Below are 22,097 nucleotides of genomic sequence, written 5' to 3' on the forward strand. Positions count from 1 at the left end.
GTGAACACTATGAATGAAGGTGCTGAGACTGAGAGATAGAGAGAGAAGAATATGACACTAGAAATTTGTCAAAACCCTCCTCTGAAGGCCCCACTCTCTATGGCGAGAGCGGTCTACTATTGATTGCACAAATCTCTACAATGCTTTGGACTTGCCGACTATCTCGACGACGATGAGGATGACGACGAGACGGGCTGAAATCTGAAAACGCTAAGGGCTGAACTTTGCAAATCTTTATTTGTTGAATTTTGACTTTTATGTCGATGCTGACGATGCAACGACAACGCGTTGAAAACGCAGATGCTGAAATTTGCGTTTTCCGGGCTGAATCTGCAAACGTTGACTGATCTGACCGTGCGGAGAGGATCTGTTGCGGGAAGGTGAGATCTGCGAGGTTTGGGGGACTTCTTGCGGTGTGCCTATGCTGAAAACTGAAGATGCTGTTGTTCTTGATGGTCTTGTCGCGATGGAACTGCAAAACCCTAAGGTTGAAGTGCAATTCAAAAACTCTAGGATTGAATGTCTTCCTGTGGTGGGAATCTGCTAACGCTGGGGCTGATCTGCTGTGGTTCTGTCGCTAGGTTGTTGCAATGCAGAAACGCTAGGCCTTCTGGTGAGTGAAAACGTAGAGTTGTCGCGGGGGGGAGTCTTGCTGAGAAGTTGCCTGATGAACACCGGGTTCCTGTTGCCTCTTCTGCCAGAAAGTGCTAGCTCTGGTTTCCTTATATATTATCTTATGCAAATTGCCCTACCCACTTCCCAACAAAAGTCACTTAAAAATAATAAGTGAAAATGTCAAAAATAGGGAAACTAGGTTTAATGCACTAGAAAATGCTCCTGACAGATGCTGATGGTAATGCTGATGATCATGCTGTGTGCAACCGGAGGATATGCATCTACTTTAAGTGTATGGACATGCACGGTCTACGAACAGACTCACAAAAGTGCTAGGTCACTTCCTATTCTAGACTGACTTGACTGAACTGAACCCTGGTCATGTTGCAGCTTGTCCATGGACACATAGGGTTGGATGTGTCACGTGACAGAGAGTCTCCCTCTCTATTCGCTCCATGCCTTGCACAGAGAGCATTACATAGAGAGATTACAGTGTGCTGAATTTACTCTAAAATTAGCAGTTCAATGAGAAATTTACTAATTTTCGTCAAAAATCAGTAAATTTAATGAAACACTTGCAGTTCCCAGCTTTTTCGCATGCTAAATTGCTGGATCTAATAAAAAATTAGTGAAAAACACATTAAATTTCACCTGCAAACATGCTCATGAGAAGAAAATGATCAATTAAACAGTTATTTTATCAAAACTTGCAGGAAATAGTGATTATCCGACTCTAACCAGCCTGTAGGTGTGCACACGGTCCATTTCGTAGCCAAGCCGGCTCTGATACCATGAAACGAACGCAGGGAGTGGATCTTTCGGCTACATGGACCGCCTACAGACATGCGTCGGAGGAACCACCCGACCTCAACCACGATCCAACAGCTCCCCCGTGCTGGGCAAGCGTCCGAGGACGTAGGCATGTACCTGTAAGACCGAGCGTCCCATACCACCTGTTCTCACCTCCTTGAGGTGACCTCGCGCACTCCTAGCCTCACGGGCTAACCACTGGCACTCTGCAAGTGGGGGTCGATAACTGCAAATGAAGCCTTGGCCTCCCTTTTATAATAATGGCCAAAAAACTCGTCGTGTTCACACTATCTGCCCAAACACTGGACGCCCATCCCGACGGCGTATGGGCTAGATCCCCTCTCCTAAGAGCGGGACATAACAACCCCATTCTTCAGGGCTTTGACATGTCAACAGTTTGTGACATCAAGAGCATAATCGACATCCTTCCGTCGGTCAGACATCTTATTTTGCGGGATATTGGATAGTTTATGGAGACAATGCTAATTATTCGGGAGTGCTTATGCTTGTTCGGCATGAATTACGGGTAGGTGGATGGTGGTTCAATGTATTGTTAATGGGGAACTCTTTGAATTTTAAGGGGTATATGCTTTCATAGCCTCTATCGATCGCACCAGATTATGGAATGATATCTCCTTGTATTATTGGCGTTTTGATGCTTTCCTTTGTGGATATTCTAACAATGCGCCAAACCATGTGGATAATACTACTGGCCAATCACACATGTTGCGTGTGGAATGTCAAGCATGGGATCGTATGATGCGTTCTTGTAATGCATTGGACTTGTGGCTGCTTTGACATGATGGAGATTCAGGATTCACTTTCCAGCATAATGTTCAATCCTCTTACCGAGCGCCCCTTGACCGTTGGTATCTCTTTCATAGTAGCAGTATGATGCCTTTGTGTGTGATCTGAGGATTGATTATACTTTATGCCTTTTGGATCATGCTTCCATATGTTTGACTTCACGTTTTTGCCCGTCTTTAGATACCCAAAGGACACACACTGTAGACTTTTGTCTCATAGGCCAACTTCGGCCTTTAAAAGATGTTTCTTTGTGTCATTCTTTTTGCGGCAACGAGTATGTTGGCAAAAACTGCAGCTTTTGGGTGCTAGTTTTTGGATCCAATAAGGAGGGCCCACGGGGGGACACTGAGACCCAACACATAGGGATACTCACATGGTTAACCTTTTCTGGTTGCAGAAGAAGGAAGGATCGTGACACTTGGAACTTATTTCAAGGGAGTGGTACCAAACTTTTAAAGAAATAAAGAAATTCCCCACTTGGAGCTCTGAGTGACTGTTCAGGCCCATTGATCAAGATCATGGAAGTTGAGTACTTTCAGCGTTTTCATTCACCTCGTGTCATAATTGTTTGTATCCAACTGACTGTCAGTGGAAAATATGGGAATGGGAGGAATCTTTACTGGATTATGGGAAGCATTAGCATAAGATTTAAACCAGCAAGAGGAGGATGACAATCTGATATTGGGTCGGAATAAATTGTTTGTGCGAAGAAGCGTTGTCTAATCATTTTGATACACTACCTCAGCAGGGTTCTCAGAAAGATTGTTTTGCCATAAATGCTACGTGATGATTATATAATGTTATTGTCAGGCTGTGATTAGAGGCCAGATGAATAGTGCATGAAGCAGAAAAGTAGCTGGCTCTGTTTGAGTATATACATTAGTTTTAGTTGTGAACGTAAGATGTATTTGGACCATTATATCAGTTCTTTTACTTTTTGTTTCAGAATAATCTTCATTTGCTTGCAACGTGCTACTTCAGGAATAACCAAGCTCATCGAGTTTACCACATTTTGAAAGGCAAGTCTACTTTTGATTCTGTCATTCGATTCATGAGGTCTGTTAATATCCAAGTGCTATCCACAAAATGTAATAGATTTGTGTAATTATCGTATGCTTGGGAATTATGCTTAGGAGTCTGGAGCTTTCTTCACTTTGTTCAGATCAATTTTTCTTTCGCGTAACCTTTGTATGTTTTTTCCAATTTTGCAGGGGAAAAGTCTGCACAATTGAGATACCTCTTTGCATTGGCTTGCTACGAGATGGGTAACTTGGTTGAGGCTGAGTCAGCCCTGTCGCAATCTGGCGATCCAGGAGGAGAGGTGTACAAGTCTCTCTATTTCCTTTACTCTATCATGGTTGTGCAGTGCTATGTATTGTGGAGTCGTGGAGAGTAAAATGTTTTGCACGTGTAGTATCAAGATGTGAAATCATGGTTGTGCAGTGCTATGTATTGTGGAGTCGTGGAGAGTAAAATGTTTTGTATGTGTAGTATCGAGATGTGAAAGTCTCAGAGCTTTTTCCTGCATTGTTTTCTGCTATTTGATTAATGCGCACCTACTGAACGTCCATCAAATGATTCATTATACCCTGGAAGGTTTTGTTCTTTCATTTGCAACGTCAATCCAATTTTGCTGATTTGTTTTAGCATTTTTCCTGCTTAATGTGGGCATATTTACGTGTACATTGCCCTTCACAACATCTATGCAAAATGCGTGAACTTGTTTGATGAGTAATGGAATACTTTATTCTAGCCTTGTTTTAATTGTTATTCTGTAGGTACCAAATGGCGCAGCAGGGTACTACCTTTTGGGATTGATCTGTCGGTAAGCCACGGGAGATTCTACATTTTTCTATAATTAGTACATTTGGATTTTGGACAACAGGTGGTCTCTATGTGATTGTACTTTCTGTACTGTGCACTTGGGTCACGTGAATGAGGACATGTTTCTGTTTATGAATCTTGTAATAATTACATGCATTCAACAAATAAAATTCCGTAACTCATGCATTGTGATTTCAGTAAGCATTATGTATTAGTATCTGAGAGACAGAAATCCAATTTTTGGAACACTTTGACAGGCAAACAGATCGGAGGCAAGCAGCCATAACCCACTATACCCAGGCTTTATCGCTGGACTTGTTTTTCTGGTCAGCCTATGAAGACTTGTGCATACTTGGTCAGTGAGAGGTTTCTATGGTCTTATCCGTAGCTACTTGCTGTGACATATTTTATGTAAAGGATTGATTTTCACAATGCGTTTTTGAGAGTGCTGGTCTTTATTTTCTATTATACACTATTGAAAACATAGGATCTGCAGGTGCAGAAGACGAGGCAGCTGCATTGTATGGTGACGTAGCTCTTTTTCACCTGCAGAGGCAGCAACTACAGTGGGACCCTCAGTCTCAGCATAATTCTCAGGATATGATGGACTCACCTACTGCTTCAAAACCTAGAGGGTCTCCGTATTCCATTGATGCAAGTCCAAAGCAGACACGGTTACATATTAATGATATGGGAGTTAACTTGGTTTCCACAAGTGGAATCCATACTCCATCGTCAGGAGGGGTTTCTTTGTATACTACACCCTCGCCAGGTCCCTCTCAGGTACGGGTAACTCTGTGATTGTTTTTGTTTTCAAGTACAGCTTGAAACACATTTGTCTCTACCTGTTTGCTTTGGCTGATTCACAGATACCGGCTGGGCCTCCAGCTTTGAACAGGACAATGCATGGGATGTTTGGATCCTCTAATACGGGAGGATCGGGAACTTCAAGTTTTTTGGCATCCCAAGTGGGAGAGTTATCTCCAAGGGGTTTGCATGCACCTGCACAGCAGCAACGTCGGAAAGTAATGGAGGAAGGAAAACTCAAAAAGGTGTGAAACAAATTTTACCTGCTAAGTAATGAAGTGCTAACCTAAGGATACAATGTACATATGCACCTGCAGATGCTAACAAAGGAGATCCTTCTGTGGGTGTACAAGAGCTATTGTAGCTATTTGTCTTGCAGCCCTTACGCCTGTGAATAGTAACAGATTGGGTTGTTTTGATATTGCGATTTCCTTTTCAAACTTAATCTAGGATGACTAAATACTTACTTTGTAATTGTCGAATTATTGGAAAACGCCTTACAGCCTTAGAACTGGAACCCGCTTTTGTGCTTGGTACAGGTATCTGGAAGGTTATTTGCTGAGCCTATTCCTCGAAGAAGTACCAGACTTTCGGGTGATTCAAGTGTCGGGACAGCCCAGCAAAGCACATCAGCAGGTGGTGGCTTGTTAGGACTTTCGAGTGGGAATGGTATGGGAAACTCATCTAGTGGTGCCACAGGGATAACTGGTCCTACTACAAGGGGTGGGAATGCTCCTATCCTTCGCTCAAGCACATCTCGAAGAAGTACAGTTGGACTACTTGAATCCAATGTTGACAATGGTATTGGTTTATTTTCCTGACCTATTCTTTGACTTATAATATGCACATTTTCTTCTAGAGAGTATGGTCTCAAGTTTTTCTCATTTACCATGTTGTGGGGGATGGTTTTATCTAGTCAACAGAGCCTCACTTTTTGATATGTTTGAAGGCAAAGCAAATTCTGAAGTAGTTGAAGAAAGGTTATGTCATTACTTATTCTAACACAGACTTCTGGACATTCGTTTTTCTACTACCTCTTGAGTCCTCAGTTAGGCTTTTAAAGACCTTAAGCAGGGATTTGTTTAGTCTGGATTCTCATACTACAGGAACTACTTTGTATGGTAAATGTCTGGATAGACACTCTACTTGTAGTTTAGGGCCTCTTGTACTTGCTAATGAGAAAGCGGAGTTACTGATGAGGAAATTGCTAAAGTTCTGACAGCTATCATTGCTCTATTATGAGACATGGTAGCTCCACAAGCACCTAAAAAGGTCTGTTAAGTGAGCTTCATTTTTGAACATGTTATAAGGGGTGCCTTATCCCTGACAGCATAATAAAATCACTTCATTAAATCCCTGGTATTATATTACATGAACTTAAATAGTTTTTTACCACTTCTAACAGCTAGAAGAACCTATGAGATACATGATGATCCGGGTAGTGATGAAGGCGGCATGGCAAGTGGAAGGCGCGGATTCACAAGTGGTGCAGAAGAGGATTCAGTAGCTCGAGGTAGAGGCAGTAGCAGTTTTCCTCCACGAGGAAGAAGGTCTATGGAGGGTGCTTTGGAAATTTTGAGCTTGTTCAGGCTTTTAGGAGAGGCATTTAGAAACCTTTGTTTGTATCGATGTCAGGTGAGTCTGATTCTAGTCCCATGTTTACTGTATTCATGTCATGTAAATCATCTGCACGTTATTTTGTGAGTGCAAGATTTTGTTTGGTGTGCCTTCCTGTTTATTAGATGAGCACATGTTTGCACATAATAATATATGTTGGTTTGCAGACTCTTGAACATTGTACATAATGTACGTGTCATGCATGCATGTTTGTTTCATATACATGTAAGTGGGATCAAGGTATGCACCATTCCTGCATTGAGTCTACATATGTACGTACTGGAGTATATTTATATGTGTGTGTAGAAGTATGTGTTGGCCATGGCTCTGCTGCTCAACTAAGCATGTGCATGCGGAAGCATGATTGTGAGAGAAGGATGATGAGAGGGGAAGTGATGACTTGAGAGTAGTGCAAACAGGAGGCATTGTTGGAAAAACTGCAAAAACATACCTTCATAGCCTAAGCGTAAAATAAAGCAATACAACTGATGCTTGACTGCAGTAGGCTGAATTTGGATACACAGCTGAGGTATGGGGGACCTTTTGCCTTTATAGCAGTCCGAGTACTACGAGTTCAAGAATTCAAAGCTCTCTAGCAAAACGGAAGAGGACTGTTCAAGTTTCAGTTTCCTGTCCAGTGGTGGCTTGTGTATCTCCTAGGAGCAGATTAGGGAGTGGGGGCTGTTTTGTGGCTGTGTTGTGCCCATCCGGTAGGGTGGCATGAGGCATGACCCTTGTTCCTAGGATTTTCAAGGTCAGAGTCTCATATTTCTGGTCGTGGGGTTTGTTATGCGGCAGGTAGGGCATATTTGGGGAGTCTCTATATAGGGAGCCCCACCCCACTTGCATTTGGTTATTGAGTCATTAGCAGAGCTTGTATTGGGCACAATAAAAATGCTCGACGAACGCGTGTTGGCCCAAGAAAGCAAGATAGCTACACTGGGAGATCGGGTGACGGCCCAAGATGAAGAGATTGCGTCACTCAAGAGGGAGCTCGCAGAGGCACGATCACGAAATACACTTGAAGAGGGAGAATTGCAACCTTCAGTAATAGAAGAGCTAAACACGATCAAAGAGCAAGTGCGAGCCATCAAAGAGCGGGAAGAGCAACACAAAGAAACGACGACCTCTTGGGTGGACGTTATTACAAAGACTCGGCAGAAGGCAGATGAGGCCGAGAAGTGGATTGAGGTTGCCAAGAAAGGGAAAAGCAAGGAAACAACTACGTCCACACCCACCATCATTAACTTGACACTTGAAGAGGAGCAAAGAAGACGTGTGCGCTCTCTACATGTGAGGATTTGCGGTCTTAAAGACAAAGATAATGTGGACGAAGAGGTAAAAGAACTCATGGCTTTGATGGGGATTCATGAGCCGATGCACTCAAGAGCTTGGAGAGTGGGCAACAAGAAAAATGGGAGCAAGGGGGAAACCTCGAAAGAAAGAGCACGCATCCTTCGTTTTCCCTCCATGGAAGCGAAGGACTTTTTGAAGAAGAGACCAACTCTTAAGAAAACGGGCATCTTCCTCTGGGATGACCTTACCCTCTCAGAGATAGCTCATATGTAGGAGGTAATGCCAGAGATTAGAGTGGCAAGGGAAAAAGGTAAGATTGCTTTTTACCGAGATGGAAGAGTGGTGATATTGGAGCCACGCTCCACATGACAGTGTGAGACCTATGGGACCACACTCAAAGTTGCTACCTGGAATTGTAATGGATCTGTGCGTCTAGATGTGGGTGCTTTTGGGGAAAGTTTTAGTGGGAGAGATATCATCTTCTACTCTGAGACACATCAGGCCCCTGGGTAGTCTATGCCTCACATTAGTGGATACAGATGGGAGACCGCATGTAAACAGGAGACACGATCAGAGCACAGAGGGCGGGGCTCAGGTGGAGTGACAATGTTATTCAGGGAGGAGTTGCAGCCATTGATACACATAGCTCGCAGGGATGAGCAAGCTAGGTACATGTGGGTGAGATTGAGAGCAGAGACATGCAGGTATCTTTACATTGCTATTTGCTACTTTCCCCCGAGTACATCAGTGTATGCACCACCCAGAGGACAGTCCCCCTTTTCTATTTTGGATGATGACATCTGGGAGTTCTCTAGAGATGGTGACATCATCATTCTAGGGGATTTCAATGCTAGGACTGCTCATCATCAGACAATTTTTTATGATACTTTAGAAGAGATGCTGAGAGGGTTGGATGTTGCAGAGACAGGCCTATCCAGACTATCACATGATGGGGAGTATACTGAGTATGGACGACACTTGATAGACATGGAGACTGCACATGGATTGGTCATCCTGAATGGCCTACACAGATTTCCCGCTGCAGGGGTTTTACATGCTTTCCACACAGACATGGAGCTAGCACAGTGGATTATGTCATGGCACAACCGAGTCTCATCTCTAGTATCTAGGACCTCACAGTTGGACCTAGACTTATTGGTGTGGCAGTGGACCATGCTCTTGTGTCGCTGACCATCTCTTTTGAGTTTAGTGTAGTAGACAGGCCATAGGTAGCAGCTCCTACTCGCTACACCTTCACGCGGGAGACGGACTCTGTATACATAGATGTGATCTATAGACGCCTGTGTACAGAAGAGCCAGGGCGACCTTTGGAGGAGCTTACTACTATACTGACGCAGACGTTACACGATGCAGCATCAGAGGCATACCCACACACACAGCCTGAGCAAAGACGTCGTTCTGGGAGCATTCCCCAGAACAGCTGGTATGATGAGGAATGCCGAGAGACCAGAGCTAGACTTCAGAGGGAGGTGCTTTTGGGGGCAGCTTTTTGACGTGCAAAACAAAGCTAAAAAGCACCGCAAAAAGCAAAAGAAAGGCACTGACTTCCTGGGCTATTTGGGTCGTCAGTCGACATTTGAAAAGGCAAAGAAACAGAAGAAGCGTGTTCGATTTGAAGAAGTACCCAGTTCTTCTTCTTCTTCTTCTGACAGTTCTTCTAGCTCATCTGACTCGAGCGAAGAAGACCGAAAAGGTAAAAAGCGAAGCAAGAACAAACGCTTCGGAAAGGGCAAGAAAAAGGCAAAGAAGTCTAAATCTCGCCCCGTGAGTGACAGTTCTATAGAGGACTCGTCTACAGACAATTCAGACTCTGATGACAACAACTTTTATGCAAAGAAGAAGAATTTTTACAAAGCTAACCAGTATGACTTTCTGGAAGACAAAAGCAAGAAAGTCAGAGAGTTTAAGGAAGGTGGACAGTCAATCAAATTTGACACGTTTTCGGGATATAGAGATGCTTCGAAGACTTTGTCTTTTGTAGAGCAGTTTGACATCGCTTTTGCGGAAGGGCGTTACTCAGAGCACTCTAAGATTCGGAGAGCTGTCTCTTACTCTAAGGGGAATGCTCGAACTTGGTGGTCCACGCTTCTATTAAGCAAGACTACGCCAATTAAATGACTGAAATTCAAGAGGCTTTTTATTTCTTCTTGGCTGACTCGAGAGTATGAACGTGATATACGAACTCCTTGGAACCATCTTCGGATGACCAAGAAAGATACAGTGGACGCTTATTGCGAGAGATTCTGAAGCTCTTTTCTACCCGCCTCTTCATTTAAGAAGATCTCGTTCAAGGAACAGATTGAGCGGTTTACCTTGGGTCTACCTACAGAGATCCGAGACCACTTCTTGGATCAGAAGTCAGCTTCTATTCCAGAGTTGATGAATCATGCGAAACGGGGTTTTGCCATTCACTCTGGCAGTCTGACTTACCCCACCAATGAGATCATGACACAAAGAGCTGAACTGACTTCGACAGATGAAAGTAGAAAGAGAAAGAGCAACTCAGAAAAGAAAGATGCACGACCCTAGCTTACTTCTCAGGAGCGGGCTCGCTTCATCAGGGAAGGGAAGTGCTTTGGATGCGGGGAAATTGGACATATCTCCGTGAAGTGCCCTAAATAGGCACAGAAAGAACAGAACGACAAGGACGATGAAAGGCCTGAGAGTTTGAGAGCAACTGAGGAACGTGGAAGAAAAGGCAAGATGAAAACAGGACTGGTTCCAGATTGCGTGGATACCGATCCCAGCACGTTGGACGAGAGTACAGAACTTTGCCGAGCTTGGGGCAAAGTGAAAGACCAAGAGGCCCTGATCTTATTTGATGGAGGAGCCAAGGCCAACTTCATTTCACCGGAATTGGTGGCGCGGCTCGAGATCACTCGCGATCGGATGGGACCACTTGTGGAGGCAGTTCTAGCGGCACCCGGCAGGGACGTAGCCATTACACCTGTCATTGGCAAACTTCCGTTGCATTGTCAGGGGTATTTGGGACATGAGGACTTTTACATAATGCCTTTGGAAGGTTGCGATGTTCTCTTGGGAATTCCCTTGTACCACAAGAACAACACCATGGTTGACTATCGGGCGAGGAAAGCGACATTGACTACAGAGAAGGGCAGAACCATTGTACTCGATATAAAACTGAAGAGCGAGTCTGTCCCTATTGTATCGTCTTCGGCCATTTCTAAATTAATGAAATCCAGTCTGTTTGTGTAGCAGGCTACAGTGTCACTTTCACAGGACACAGTTACAGCTAGTACAGTTGGTCTGGTCTGTTCACACTGGACGGACACTCTGGGCAGTGACACGTGGCAGGGATATGGATGGTGGCCTAGTGGACATGTGGCCAGGTCACACTTAGCTGGCCGACATTTATGAGCCGTTGGTGGCTCTTTATGATTGTATCTATGAGTAGTAGCCGTTGGGTCATTATCATTATCTTATATAGATGGTCGGTTGATCGTCTAGGTAGCGAGTCTTACAGAGAGCACTGCTTCACCATCCGTGCACATCTGAGCCTCGACACCCCATTTGTACCTGTGAGTCCTCGGCTGGAGCTGAGTGTGCTGCCACGCCAGAGTCTGTACATGGTTCTTTGAGCTAGTCGAGTCCACATGTTCTGGTCCACGGTTGTGTCTCTGTTGTTATCCATTGTTCCTGTGTTTCATTCTGTTTGAGAGAGTTTCCATTTGTTTGAGTGAGATTGTCACGCACATTGCACTGAGGGGCACCCACACTGTTGAGAGCACGACACATTATCCGCGCTACAGGTGCTGGACATGTGGCCAGGTCACACTTAGCTTGCCGACATTTATGAGCCGTTGGTGGCTCTTTATGATTGTATCTATGAGTAGTAGCTGTTGGGTCATTATCATTATCTTATATAGATGGTCGGTTCATCGTCTAGGTAGCGAGTCTTACACAGAGCACTGCTTCACCATCCCTGCACATATGAGCCTTGACACCCCATTTGTACCTGTGAGTCAAGCTTGGGCTGGAGTTGAGTGTGTTGCCACGCCAGAGTCTGTACATGGTTCTTTGAGCTAGTCGAGTCCACATGTTCTGGTCCACGGTTGTGTCTCTGTTGTTATCCATTGTTCCTGTGTTTCATTCTGTTTGAGAGAGTTTCCATTTGTTTGAGTGAGATTGTCACGCACATTGCACTGAGGGGCACCCACACTGTTGAGAGCACGACACATTATCCGCGCTACAGGTGCTGGACATGTGGCCAGGTCACACTTAGCTGGCCGACATTTATGAGCCGTTGGTGGCTCTTTATGATTGTATCTATGAGTAGTAGCTGTTGGGTCATTATCATTATCTTATATAGATGGTCGGTTCATCGTCTAGGTAGCGAGTCTTACACAGAGCACTACTTCACCATCCCTGCACATATGAGCCTCGACACCCCATTTGTACCTGTGAGTCTTGGGCTGGAGTTGAGTGTGTTGCCACGCCAGAGTCTGTACATGGTTCTTTGAGCTAGTCGAGTCCACATGTTCTGGTCCACGGTTGTGTTTCTGTTGTTATCCATTGTTCCTGTGTTTCATTCTGTTTGAGAGAGTTTCCATTTGTTTGAGTGAGATTGTCACGCACATTGCACTGAGGGGCACCCACATTGTTGAGAGCACGACACATTATCCGCGCTACAGGTGCTCTCATTTTGGCGATCACGGTGGGACCTCAACTGAAGTCTCACTCTGTTGAGTATCTGGTTTCTTCGCTTCGCCTGTGCAGCCTGTTGGTCTGGTCCAGTTTCACCCTTGACAGCTTAATCTAGCTGGTCTAGTCTCTCGCCTTGTTGGTCTGGTCCTCTCTCGCCCTGGTCCACCCAGTACTCGTCCTTGGTCTAGTCCTTCCTCGTCCTGGTCCAGCCAGGTGGTCTAGTCACTCGCCCTGGTCTAGTAGAGTCTAGCCCAATGTTCAGCCAAGTGAAGGTTGTCTTGCCCAAGTGAAGGTCTTCTTGCCCAAAGCTCGGTGGGGTTGGCGGTTGCTGCATGACACATACAAGGAGGTCATTGGAGCGTCAAAGTGCACTATTGAGTCCTCTGAAGTACTACCACAGAAGGCGTCAACCCTTGGTGCCCAATAGAAGCATATTAACCCCATCACTCATACCTACTCATACGGCTACCTCCATTCCTTCGACCGGTTCTACATACTCCAGGTCACCTTCTCCGGTAAGGCTCTCCCCCATTTTGTTACAGCAAGCTAGGGAGCAACAGACTCAGGCGCAAGAGGCCATGGAGGAGCTAACAAGTGTTCTGGCAAAGGTGAACATCAAGTTCCCTACCTTTAAAGGTCTCTCCGCAGAAGATGAAGACGACCATGCTCGGAGGTTTGTCTCTCTTTGTAGGGGTCGTGGCCTCAACAGAGAAGACGCATACCTGGTGCTCTTCCCGTCCACCTTGGATGGTCTTGCAGATAAATGGTACAGTCAGTTTGCTGAAAACCACTTTACTACTTGGACCATGTTAAGACAGCAGTTCTGTGAAGCTTTCCGACCAGGGGATTATCAAGAGAAGATTCTAGATGAGTTGGCCAACTTGTTACTCCAGCCCAAGGAGACATTTGCAGAGCTCATGACCAGAACAAAGTCCCTGGTCGCCAAGCTGCCTCAGCAACTAAGGGAATTCATGGTGAAGAAGTGGGTAGAGAAGGCTCTGCCTAAGACTTCTCAACAAAAGCTCAGAGAAAGTCTCCGTCCTGAAGCCAGTCTGGAGGACTTTGTTGCTACTGCTACTAGAATAGAGGGAGCAAGAAGGCAGTTCACTGACTCTCCTCAATTAGATACTGCCTCTGTACTCGTGGACAGTCCATCAGACCCCTTGACTTCTTTAAGAGGGGAACTGGAAGCCCTAAAGTTACAGTGGGCCCTTCACGAAGAGAGATCCTTCTCTCTCAGACAAGCGAACAGGTCCACCTCGCCAGTCCCCACTTCCTCAAGCTGGTCTATTTGACCCAGAGGACGAGTCCTTCAAAATTGCTCAGAGCAAACCAACTTCCCTGTTACTTGACATTGATGGAGCCTTTTTGGAAGCAGTGGCTGACTTGGAACAGATTAAGGTCCCAAAGGGAGCCCAGTTTGAAGGCGCCAAGCCCACAATAGAAGCCATCTTGAAAAATACTTTTCAGCAGGTGTCACTATATGACATGCTAAGGCTCGACGCAACACTTAGAAGTGACACCCTGTCAGTCATTCAGTCTCTGTACCCGGGGGCTGGGCCTAGTGGTGGGCACCTCCCTGTACAGCCCTCAGAGTCTTATTTGATTTCCTATCCATCTGTTCCCCTCACCGATTATAAAAGTCCTCGCCTCACTGTATCTATTCTTGGGCACCAGCTATCCGACGTCATCGTTGATGGAGGATCTGGAATCAATTTGATGCCCGAATTCACTATGATGGCCTTAGGTCTAAAGCTTACCCAACCTGCTCCTTTCACTGTTACATTGGCCGATCAGAGAACAGTCTACCCAGTGGGCATAGTCAACAAGGTGCCTCTAAAGGTATAAGATTTCACTTTTAACTTGGATTTTGTGGTAGTTAATCTTCCCCAGGTAGAGGGAGGTTATCCCTTGCTGATTGGTAGGCCATGGTTGCGACATACGAAAGCACTTCACGACTGGGGAACCGACGCCATGTGGATACATACTCCTGGCTCTCCAATGCAACAAATTCGTCTCGAAGGAGGTATGGATCCGGTCGTTCAGCATAGCTCTTTGTCAGTAGAGTCCAACCCTGACTTGGAGCAGCCGATCGTTCCTGATGGGTCCGATGAAGACTTACTACAGTGGTTAGAAGCTACCTCTTCGATGCCATGCTATGTAGTCTCTCTTCAACCTTTGCCAACAAATTCACCCTCTCCCCCTGATCCTACACCTGAAGCCAGTAACCCCAGTCAGCCAAGTGAGCTAGAACCAAGTGGACCGGTCTCGGGTGCCCATCCTTCAGAGGGTCCCTTGATGGAAACCGTCGGCTTGGGTGAGCCTATAACCCACCATAGAAGGGGGAAAAAGTCTCCCTTGCAAGAGTTGGCCAACACCCCAGCTCCTTCCTTAGCCTCTACTCCATCTGACTCTCCACCCATGCCGGAGCACTCTGAGGTATCTGAGGATTTACCATTTATAGAGCTTCCATCAAGATGGTTGCAGGAAGAGTATGTTGATTTCAACATTGATCGAACGCCAGCTCATAATGTCCAGAAGCTAACAGAGGCGGCACGGTCTTCTCTCCCTGACGCAGCCTCGTCCACTGCACCGCCTGACCCAGTTAGAGAGGTCAACCTAGGCGGCCCTGACAACCATCAGCCCATCTTGTTAGCCACTTGGTTATGGGATCACCCCGCTCTACTCGACCTGGTAATCTCTTTCGTGCGCTCTTTCAAGGATGTGTTTGCGTGGTCTTACCACGATTTGGAAGGAATCCCAGCAGAGCTAGGAGTCCCACACAATTCCTCTGGTTGAGGGGGCTAAGCCGGTGAGAGGACGGGCTTACAAACTGAATCCCAAGTATGCAGAAGCAGTCAAAATCGAGTTGGAAAAAATGCAAGAAGCAGGTATTATTGTACCAGTAGAGCACTCCGAATGGTTGTCCCCTATGGTTATTGCCCCAAAGAAGCAGTCCAACAAAATTCGAGTTTGCGTCGACTACCGGGCTCTGAATAAGGTCACAATCCCGGATGGATTTCCGACACCTTTCACTGAGAGAGTCCTCGAAGATGTCGCTGGCCATGTACTGTATAGTTTTATGGACGGGTTCAACGGCTACAATCAGTTAGGAATACATCCTGACGACCAAATCAAAACAGCTTTTGTGACTCCCTGGGGTATTTTCATCTACACTAGAATGTCTTTTGGGCTTAAAAATGCACCGCCTTCTTTCAATCGCATAGTATATCTCATCTTTTGTCCTCTACTTACTGATCACCTTCGCATATTCATGGACGACTTTTCCACCTTCTCGGGTGCTCAATGTTCGACCCCAGTAGAAAATCTAAAGGAGCATCTTGCTCAGCTCTTTGCAGTCTTCCTCAGGTGCAGAGAGGCACGTTTGAAGCTCAATCCGAACAAGTGTCATTTTTTGGTCACAGAGGGCACACTGTTGGGCCATGTGGTGTCTGCTCAAGGTTTAGCACCTGACCCAGAGAAGATAGTGGCCATCTTGAAGTTACCTCCTCCCATAAATCCCAAAGGTGTTCAGAGCTTTGTGGGCCACACCGGCTATCATCGTAGGTTTATACGTATGTATGCACAGGTGGCTCAACCATTGACCTGGCTCACCGGTGCTGCTGTTCCCTTCCAGTGGTCAACACCTGAGGCCGAAGCATTTGCATATCTCAAAAAACGCCTCACTGAAGCGCCTATTCTAGTTGCCCCGGATTGGGCCCTACCTTTTCATGTGCATACAGATGCCAGTTTGCTGGCTGTGGGTGTTGTGCTGACTCAGCCTAGCAAAGAGTTCAACTTGGATCGCCGTGTACATTATGCAAGTCGCCTGCTCACCAAAGCAGAGCGCAACTATAGCACCACAGAGAGGGAAGGTTTGGCTATAGTGTATGCTCTACAAAAATTTCGTCACTATTTGCTTGGGGTCCACTTCACAATTATTACTGATCACCATGCCTTGCGCTATCTGCTTAATAAGCCACAGGTCGCAGGTCGAGTATGGCGATGGCTCCTCCTATTCCAAGAGTTTGATTTTGAAGTGGTACTCCGTCCTGGTAAGCATCATGTAATGGCTGACCACCTCTCTCGCATTCACACAGGTGAAGAAGCTACCGGGATTGCGGATGACTTTCCAGATAGCAGTCTTTTTAAAATCGATACAACACCGGAATGGTACGGCGAGGTCCTACATTTTCTCTCTACTGGGCTGTACCCAGAGAAGGCATCTCCACTGCAGAAGAGGAGATTGCTGTTGAAGTCCAGGCCTTTCACTCTGATTGGGGGCCAGCTCTACAAATCGAGACCAGATGGTGTTCTGAAGCGTTGTGTCTCACCTCATGAGGTGAAGCATATTTTGGAGGATGCCCACAATGGTCCCACTGGTGGCCATTACCCTAGTCACATCACCGCCCAGAAGATTCTACAGAGTGGTCTATGGTGGCCCTACGTTTTTAAGGATGCAATAGCATATTCTAAGGTTTGTGATGTGTGCCAGCGTTGTGGGCCGAAGCCAAGTAAGCAATCCAACCGTCCTCTGCAAGTCTCGATGGCGTGGCTACCTTTTGAGAGATGGGGCTTGGACTTTGTGGGTCCAATATATCCCCCGGCTCAACCAGGTAGTCGCAAATATCTGCTAGTGGCTACAGACTATGCAACAAAGTGGGCAGAGGTAGTGGCGACAGTAGATTGCACTGGCAATACAATAGCCAAATTTTTATATGAAAATATTTTATGCAGATTTGGATGTCCCTTAGAGATCACCAGTGATAGGGGCAGTCATTTTGTCAATGACCTGATCTCAACTTTGCTGGCCAATTACAAGATTTTTCATCGCAAGTCGTGCTCTTATTACCCTAGAGCCTATGGGCAGGCCGAGAGCACCAACAAGGTTCTGATCGCACTCCTGAGGAAAGCATGTCATCTCCATCCAGCATCGTGGGCTCAGGCTGTGCACGGCACTCTTTGGGCATACCGCACATCTTTCAAAGCAACAACGAATCACACGCCTTTTCAACTCGCTTTCGGTTTGGAAGCCATAGCTCCATTTGAGTTCAACTCCGGATCCCCTAGGGTGGGGAGTCTGTGTGCAAGTTGGGGCATGGAAGTTGCTTCTATATCTCGTCTTACCTTATTGGATGAAAGCAGCCTTTTAGCTTCTCATGCTCTGCAAGCGGAGCAACTTCGTCGCAAAGCGTGGCATGATCGCCACCTCAGAAAGCCAAAAATAACGCGAGGAACATCGGTGCTACTCTATCAGGCAAAATATTTGAAAAAAGCAAAGAAGCTGGTTCCGGCTTGGCAAGGGTCCTTCGTGGTGGAAGAGATTCTGCCACAGGGGACTGTCCAGTTAGTCACCCTGACAGGAGTTCCTTTGCCACTGGTCAACGGATCCAGGATTAAGTGCTATCACTAGCCCTAATCATATACAAAGCTAATGAGGATAGCCATCTCACCACCATATGATTATCAACTCCCCAGCTCGGTATTTCTCTAGGGCTTACCATCTTCATCTCTTCTCCAAACTTCATCATGGCAGTTCTTATCTTGGAAAACTCCCCTTGTTTCACTGATGCATCATTTATTGTTCTGACTCTGTCTCTGCTACATTTTGTTCTTGTAATTTTCGAATTCAAGTCTCATTTAATAGCCATTTTGATTATGGGATAGTGTTCGAAGATTAAAGCAGCTCAACTGCATCTCCCTTTTTCGTCTCTAACTTAATTTTATTCTCTATCTCTCACAGCATTTATATCTAGCTCTTTCTCTCCTCCTTGTTCCTTCCTTTTCTACTGCATTGTTCCCTTGCTCAATAAGTATCTTAGCATCTCTTAACCTTCCCCATGTTCTCTCCTTAGCTGTGTTCCTTGGCTTAAATGAGTACCACATAAACCCCTGCGGTAAGAATCGGCCCAGATTCTTAATTCCCCTCACTTTTTCCCTTATCTACACCTCATCCTAGCCATTAAATTCCCCCGCCCTTTTTCCACCTATTGAACCCCTAGACCACCCCTCTTCAGCCCTCGCCCTCGTCCCCTCCCTATCCCGCCCTCGCCCTCCCCTCTCCAGCCTCGCCCTCGCCCTCGCCCTTACCTATCCAGCCTTCGCCCTCGTCCCCTCCCTATCGACCCCTCGCCTCAGCCCTGCAAAATTTGCCCCAGCCTACCCAACACAAAAAATTCGCCCCAGCCTACCCTGTAAAATTCGCCCCTACCCTATTTTTTTTGGACTCGCCCCAACACAAAAAATTCGCCCCTACCCTAATTGTTTGGACTCGCCCCTGCCCTATTTTTGTTTGGATTCGCCCCTATCCATTTTCTCTCAGCAATTCGCCCCTACCCTCTCAGCACAATTGGATTCGCCCTGCCTATTTTCAATTCGCCCCCTATCAAAATTCGCCCATACCTCCTCAGCACAATTAAATTCGCCCCTACCTAACTTCATTCGCCCCTACCCTAACTGGCCCAATTTGCCCAACCCTTATTAATTCGCCCCAGATAACTTTCTAGCGCCTGCACTCTTCATTCGCCCCTACCCTAACTTACTCGCCCCAGCCTAACTCCCTTCGCCTATTAGCTCTTGATTCGCCCCTATACCCAATTCTCAATCGACTCCTCTCGCCCAGCCCCACAAAATCGCCCCAGCTCCCTTCTGTCAAGCCTTTGCCTAGCCCAATCCCAAATCGTTTTGCAGTAAGTCCACCTTGGTCTGTGTCTGATCGTGGTGCTTTTCATCACTTGGTCCACTCAACTGCTCACTGTTTGTCATCCACCCGACCTCACCATGGCAGGAGGTAGCAAGCAACAGGAGAAACAGCCAGAAGGAAGTAGCAAGAAAAAGGTAGAGTTGAAGAAGAGGAAAGCTCTGGTTGCAGAATCAGAGAGCGAAGCAGAGGAAGTATCTGCGAGCAGCAGCAGCCATGACATAGATGACTTTACCTCCAGTGACCCAAGTGATGAGAGCTACAAAGCAGACTCAGCAACATTTGATGATTCAGATGTAAATTCCGAGTCAGATGCTTCCAGTGATCAGGAGGAACATTCAAAAGTGGCTCAGGAAAAAGACAAGCAGCCAATCATCACTCATGAAATCAAGAGGCCTGCTTCTTCGAAAAATCGCACAGCATTCTCATTAAATTTTCATATGCAGCAACCTCGACCATCTCTCAGTGAGGTGCTTTCGACTGCTCAGCTACGGACTCTGGGCCTCACAGCATTGGCTGATGCAGATTTACCTGATACGGTTCCAGCAGAGCTGATACATCAACTGTTGAAAGACTTTACAAAGGTCCGGGGCCACAAGCTAACAGCTACAAGGGTTGGCCATGCCATGGGTATGACCAATTTTCCTGCTGTGAAGTCTACTACTCGCACTTTCTCTTTGCTGTCCAAGGATGCGACAATTCAAGCATGTCAAGAGCTATTGAGTTCGGATCACCCAAATTATGAGTGAAACAGACGGCTTCTCGCAATTTTCAGGTATTACTTTCTCGCTCGAGATGCCAAAGAAGATAAGGAAAAAACTGATCTTCTCACTACATTCTCCCACTGCGACGGGCTATATTGTTTAATCCACACTATCCCATGTGGATTCCACCAAATTCTCTTCAGCTCTTTGCAGTCTAGGGCTAAAAGATTTCGGGCCCAAGTGCAGTCTGTGCAGTTAAGTTTTAAATGTTTTGCGGCACCTCTCTTGGCATGGGTCATAAACATACCTATTAACATCAATGAAGTGGATGAAGAGCAGGGAACCTCGAAAGGGAAAAGGAAAACCGTGAGCATGCAGGTTGACCCCACAGTCACCAAGAAAAAGAAGATCAAGGCGAAAGTGGTGAAGGATACAGTGAAGTCTCTACTCTCCTTGCCAGTTTCTGAGAGCCAGTAGACTAGGGTACATCTTCAGCGTCACACGTCTACTTCTACCCCTGGTTCTGCTGTGCCGGCACTAGTGTCTACTGCCGCTCCTCAGGACAGGATGGTCACTTCACCCATACAGGATCCTCTTCCTTCTTCTCCCATCTTCACTCATACACCGGTCAACATATCTCTCGCTCCACCTACAACACCAATCTCCGAGGCACCTACTACAACTGTACCTACTTCTAGCTTGCCGGCTGTGCCATCTGTGCGCCCTCCAGCATCACATCCATCTGAGGGATCTTCAGGTAGGACCGACTCCACTTGTCTATTTCAGCTTTCAGAGAAGTTACTTCAGGACTCCAGAGCTGCTATTGCCACCATCGAGCTAGGCGCGGAGCAGCTAGCTGCAACCCACCAGTATCACTCCACCACATACGCAGCTATGGAGGGATCTCTGCGAGTTGCCGAGAGTACCCACGCAATCTGGAACCAGTCCCGTTTTCATCTTGCCCGTCGCAGTGGGAGAATGTAGTGAGAAGATCAGTTTTTTCCTTATCTTCTTTGGCATCTCGAGCGAGAAAGTAATACCTGAAAATTGCGAGAAGCCGTGTGTTTCGCTCATAATTTGGGTGATCCGAACTCAATAGCTCTTGACATGCTTGAATTGTCGCATCCTTGGACAGCAAAGAGAAAGTGCGAGTAGTAGACTTCACAACAGGAAAGTTGGTCATACCCATGGCATGGCCAATCCTTGTAGCTGTTAGCTTGTGGCCCCGGACCTTTGGAAAGTCTTTCAACAGTTGATGTATCAGCTCTGTTGGAACCGTATCAGGTAAATCTGCATCAGCCAATGCTGTGAGGCCCAGAGTCCGTAGCTGAGCAGTCGAAAGCACCTCACTGAGAGATGGTCGAGGTTGCTGCATATGAAAATTTAATGAGAATGCTGTGCGATTTTTCGAAGAAGCAAGCCTCTTGATTTCATGAGTGATGATTGGCTGCTTGTCTTTTTCCTGAGCCACTTTTGAATGTTCCTCCTGATCACTGGAAGCATCTGACTCGGAATTTACATGTGAATCATCAGATGTTGCTGAGTCTGCTTTGTAGCTCTCATCACTTGGGTCACTGGAGGTAAAGTCATCTATGTCATGGCTGCTGCTGCTCGCAGATACTTCCTCTGCTTCGCTCTCTGATTCTGCAACCATAGCTTTCCTCTTCTTCAACTCTACCTTTTTCTTGCTACTTCCTTCTGGCTGTTTGTAGCGCGGATAATGCGTCGTGCTCTCTACAGTGTGGGTGCCCCTTAGTGCAATGAGCGTGACAATCTCACTCAAACAAATGAAAACTCTCTCAAACAGAATGAAACACAGAAACAATGGATAACAACAGAGACACAACAGTGGACCAGAACATGTGGACTCGACTAGCTCCAAGAACCATGTACAGACTCTGGCGTGGCAGCACACTCCGCTCCAGCCCAGGACTCACAGGTACAAATGGGGTGTCGAGGCTCAGATGTGCAGGGATGGTGAAGCAGTGCTCTGTGTACGACTCTCTAGACGACTACGTGCAAGATAATCGAACTGCCCCAAACGACTACTCATATGTACCACCGTAAAGAGCCACCAACGGCTCATAAATGTCAGCCATGTGGTGACCTGGCCACGAGGTCCACTAGGCCACCGTCGGTCGTCAGTAGGTACCCTGCCACGTGTCACTCCCAGACCAGACGTCCGTCCAGAGGGTCCGTCTAGTGTGAACCAGTCCCAATGTAACCCACTG

General features: G+C 46.4%; 1 protein-coding gene across 2 annotated transcripts in view; it reads left to right on the forward strand.

The window, feature by feature from the left end:
* The window catches only part of HBT (CDC27 family protein), a 72,346-nt gene that overhangs the window by 14,188 nt on the left and 36,061 nt on the right, over positions 1-22,097 (forward strand). The window contains exons 2-10 of one of the 2 annotated variants that reach the window (XM_086509116.1): positions 3,179-3,251; positions 3,444-3,553; positions 4,011-4,057; positions 4,314-4,411; positions 4,553-4,839; positions 4,926-5,108; positions 5,403-5,499; positions 5,563-5,664; positions 6,269-6,498. In XM_086509116.1, the coding sequence (XP_086365242.1) occupies positions 3,179-3,251; positions 3,444-3,553; positions 4,011-4,057; positions 4,314-4,411; positions 4,553-4,839; positions 4,926-5,108; positions 5,403-5,499; positions 5,563-5,664; positions 6,269-6,498 (1,227 nt within the window). Of the gene's footprint in view, positions 1-3,178; positions 3,252-3,443; positions 3,554-4,010; positions 4,058-4,313; positions 4,412-4,552; positions 4,840-4,925; positions 5,109-5,402; positions 5,665-6,268; positions 6,499-22,097 lie in introns of both variants that reach the window. The other variant, XM_086509114.1, reaches the window with a different exon arrangement.

Source organism: Adiantum capillus-veneris, chromosome 3, assembly GCF_014529385.1.
Source record: "Adiantum capillus-veneris isolate H3 chromosome 3, ASM1452938v2, whole genome shotgun sequence".
In the NCBI taxonomy this organism is placed as follows: Eukaryota; Viridiplantae; Streptophyta; class Polypodiopsida; order Polypodiales; family Pteridaceae; genus Adiantum; species Adiantum capillus-veneris.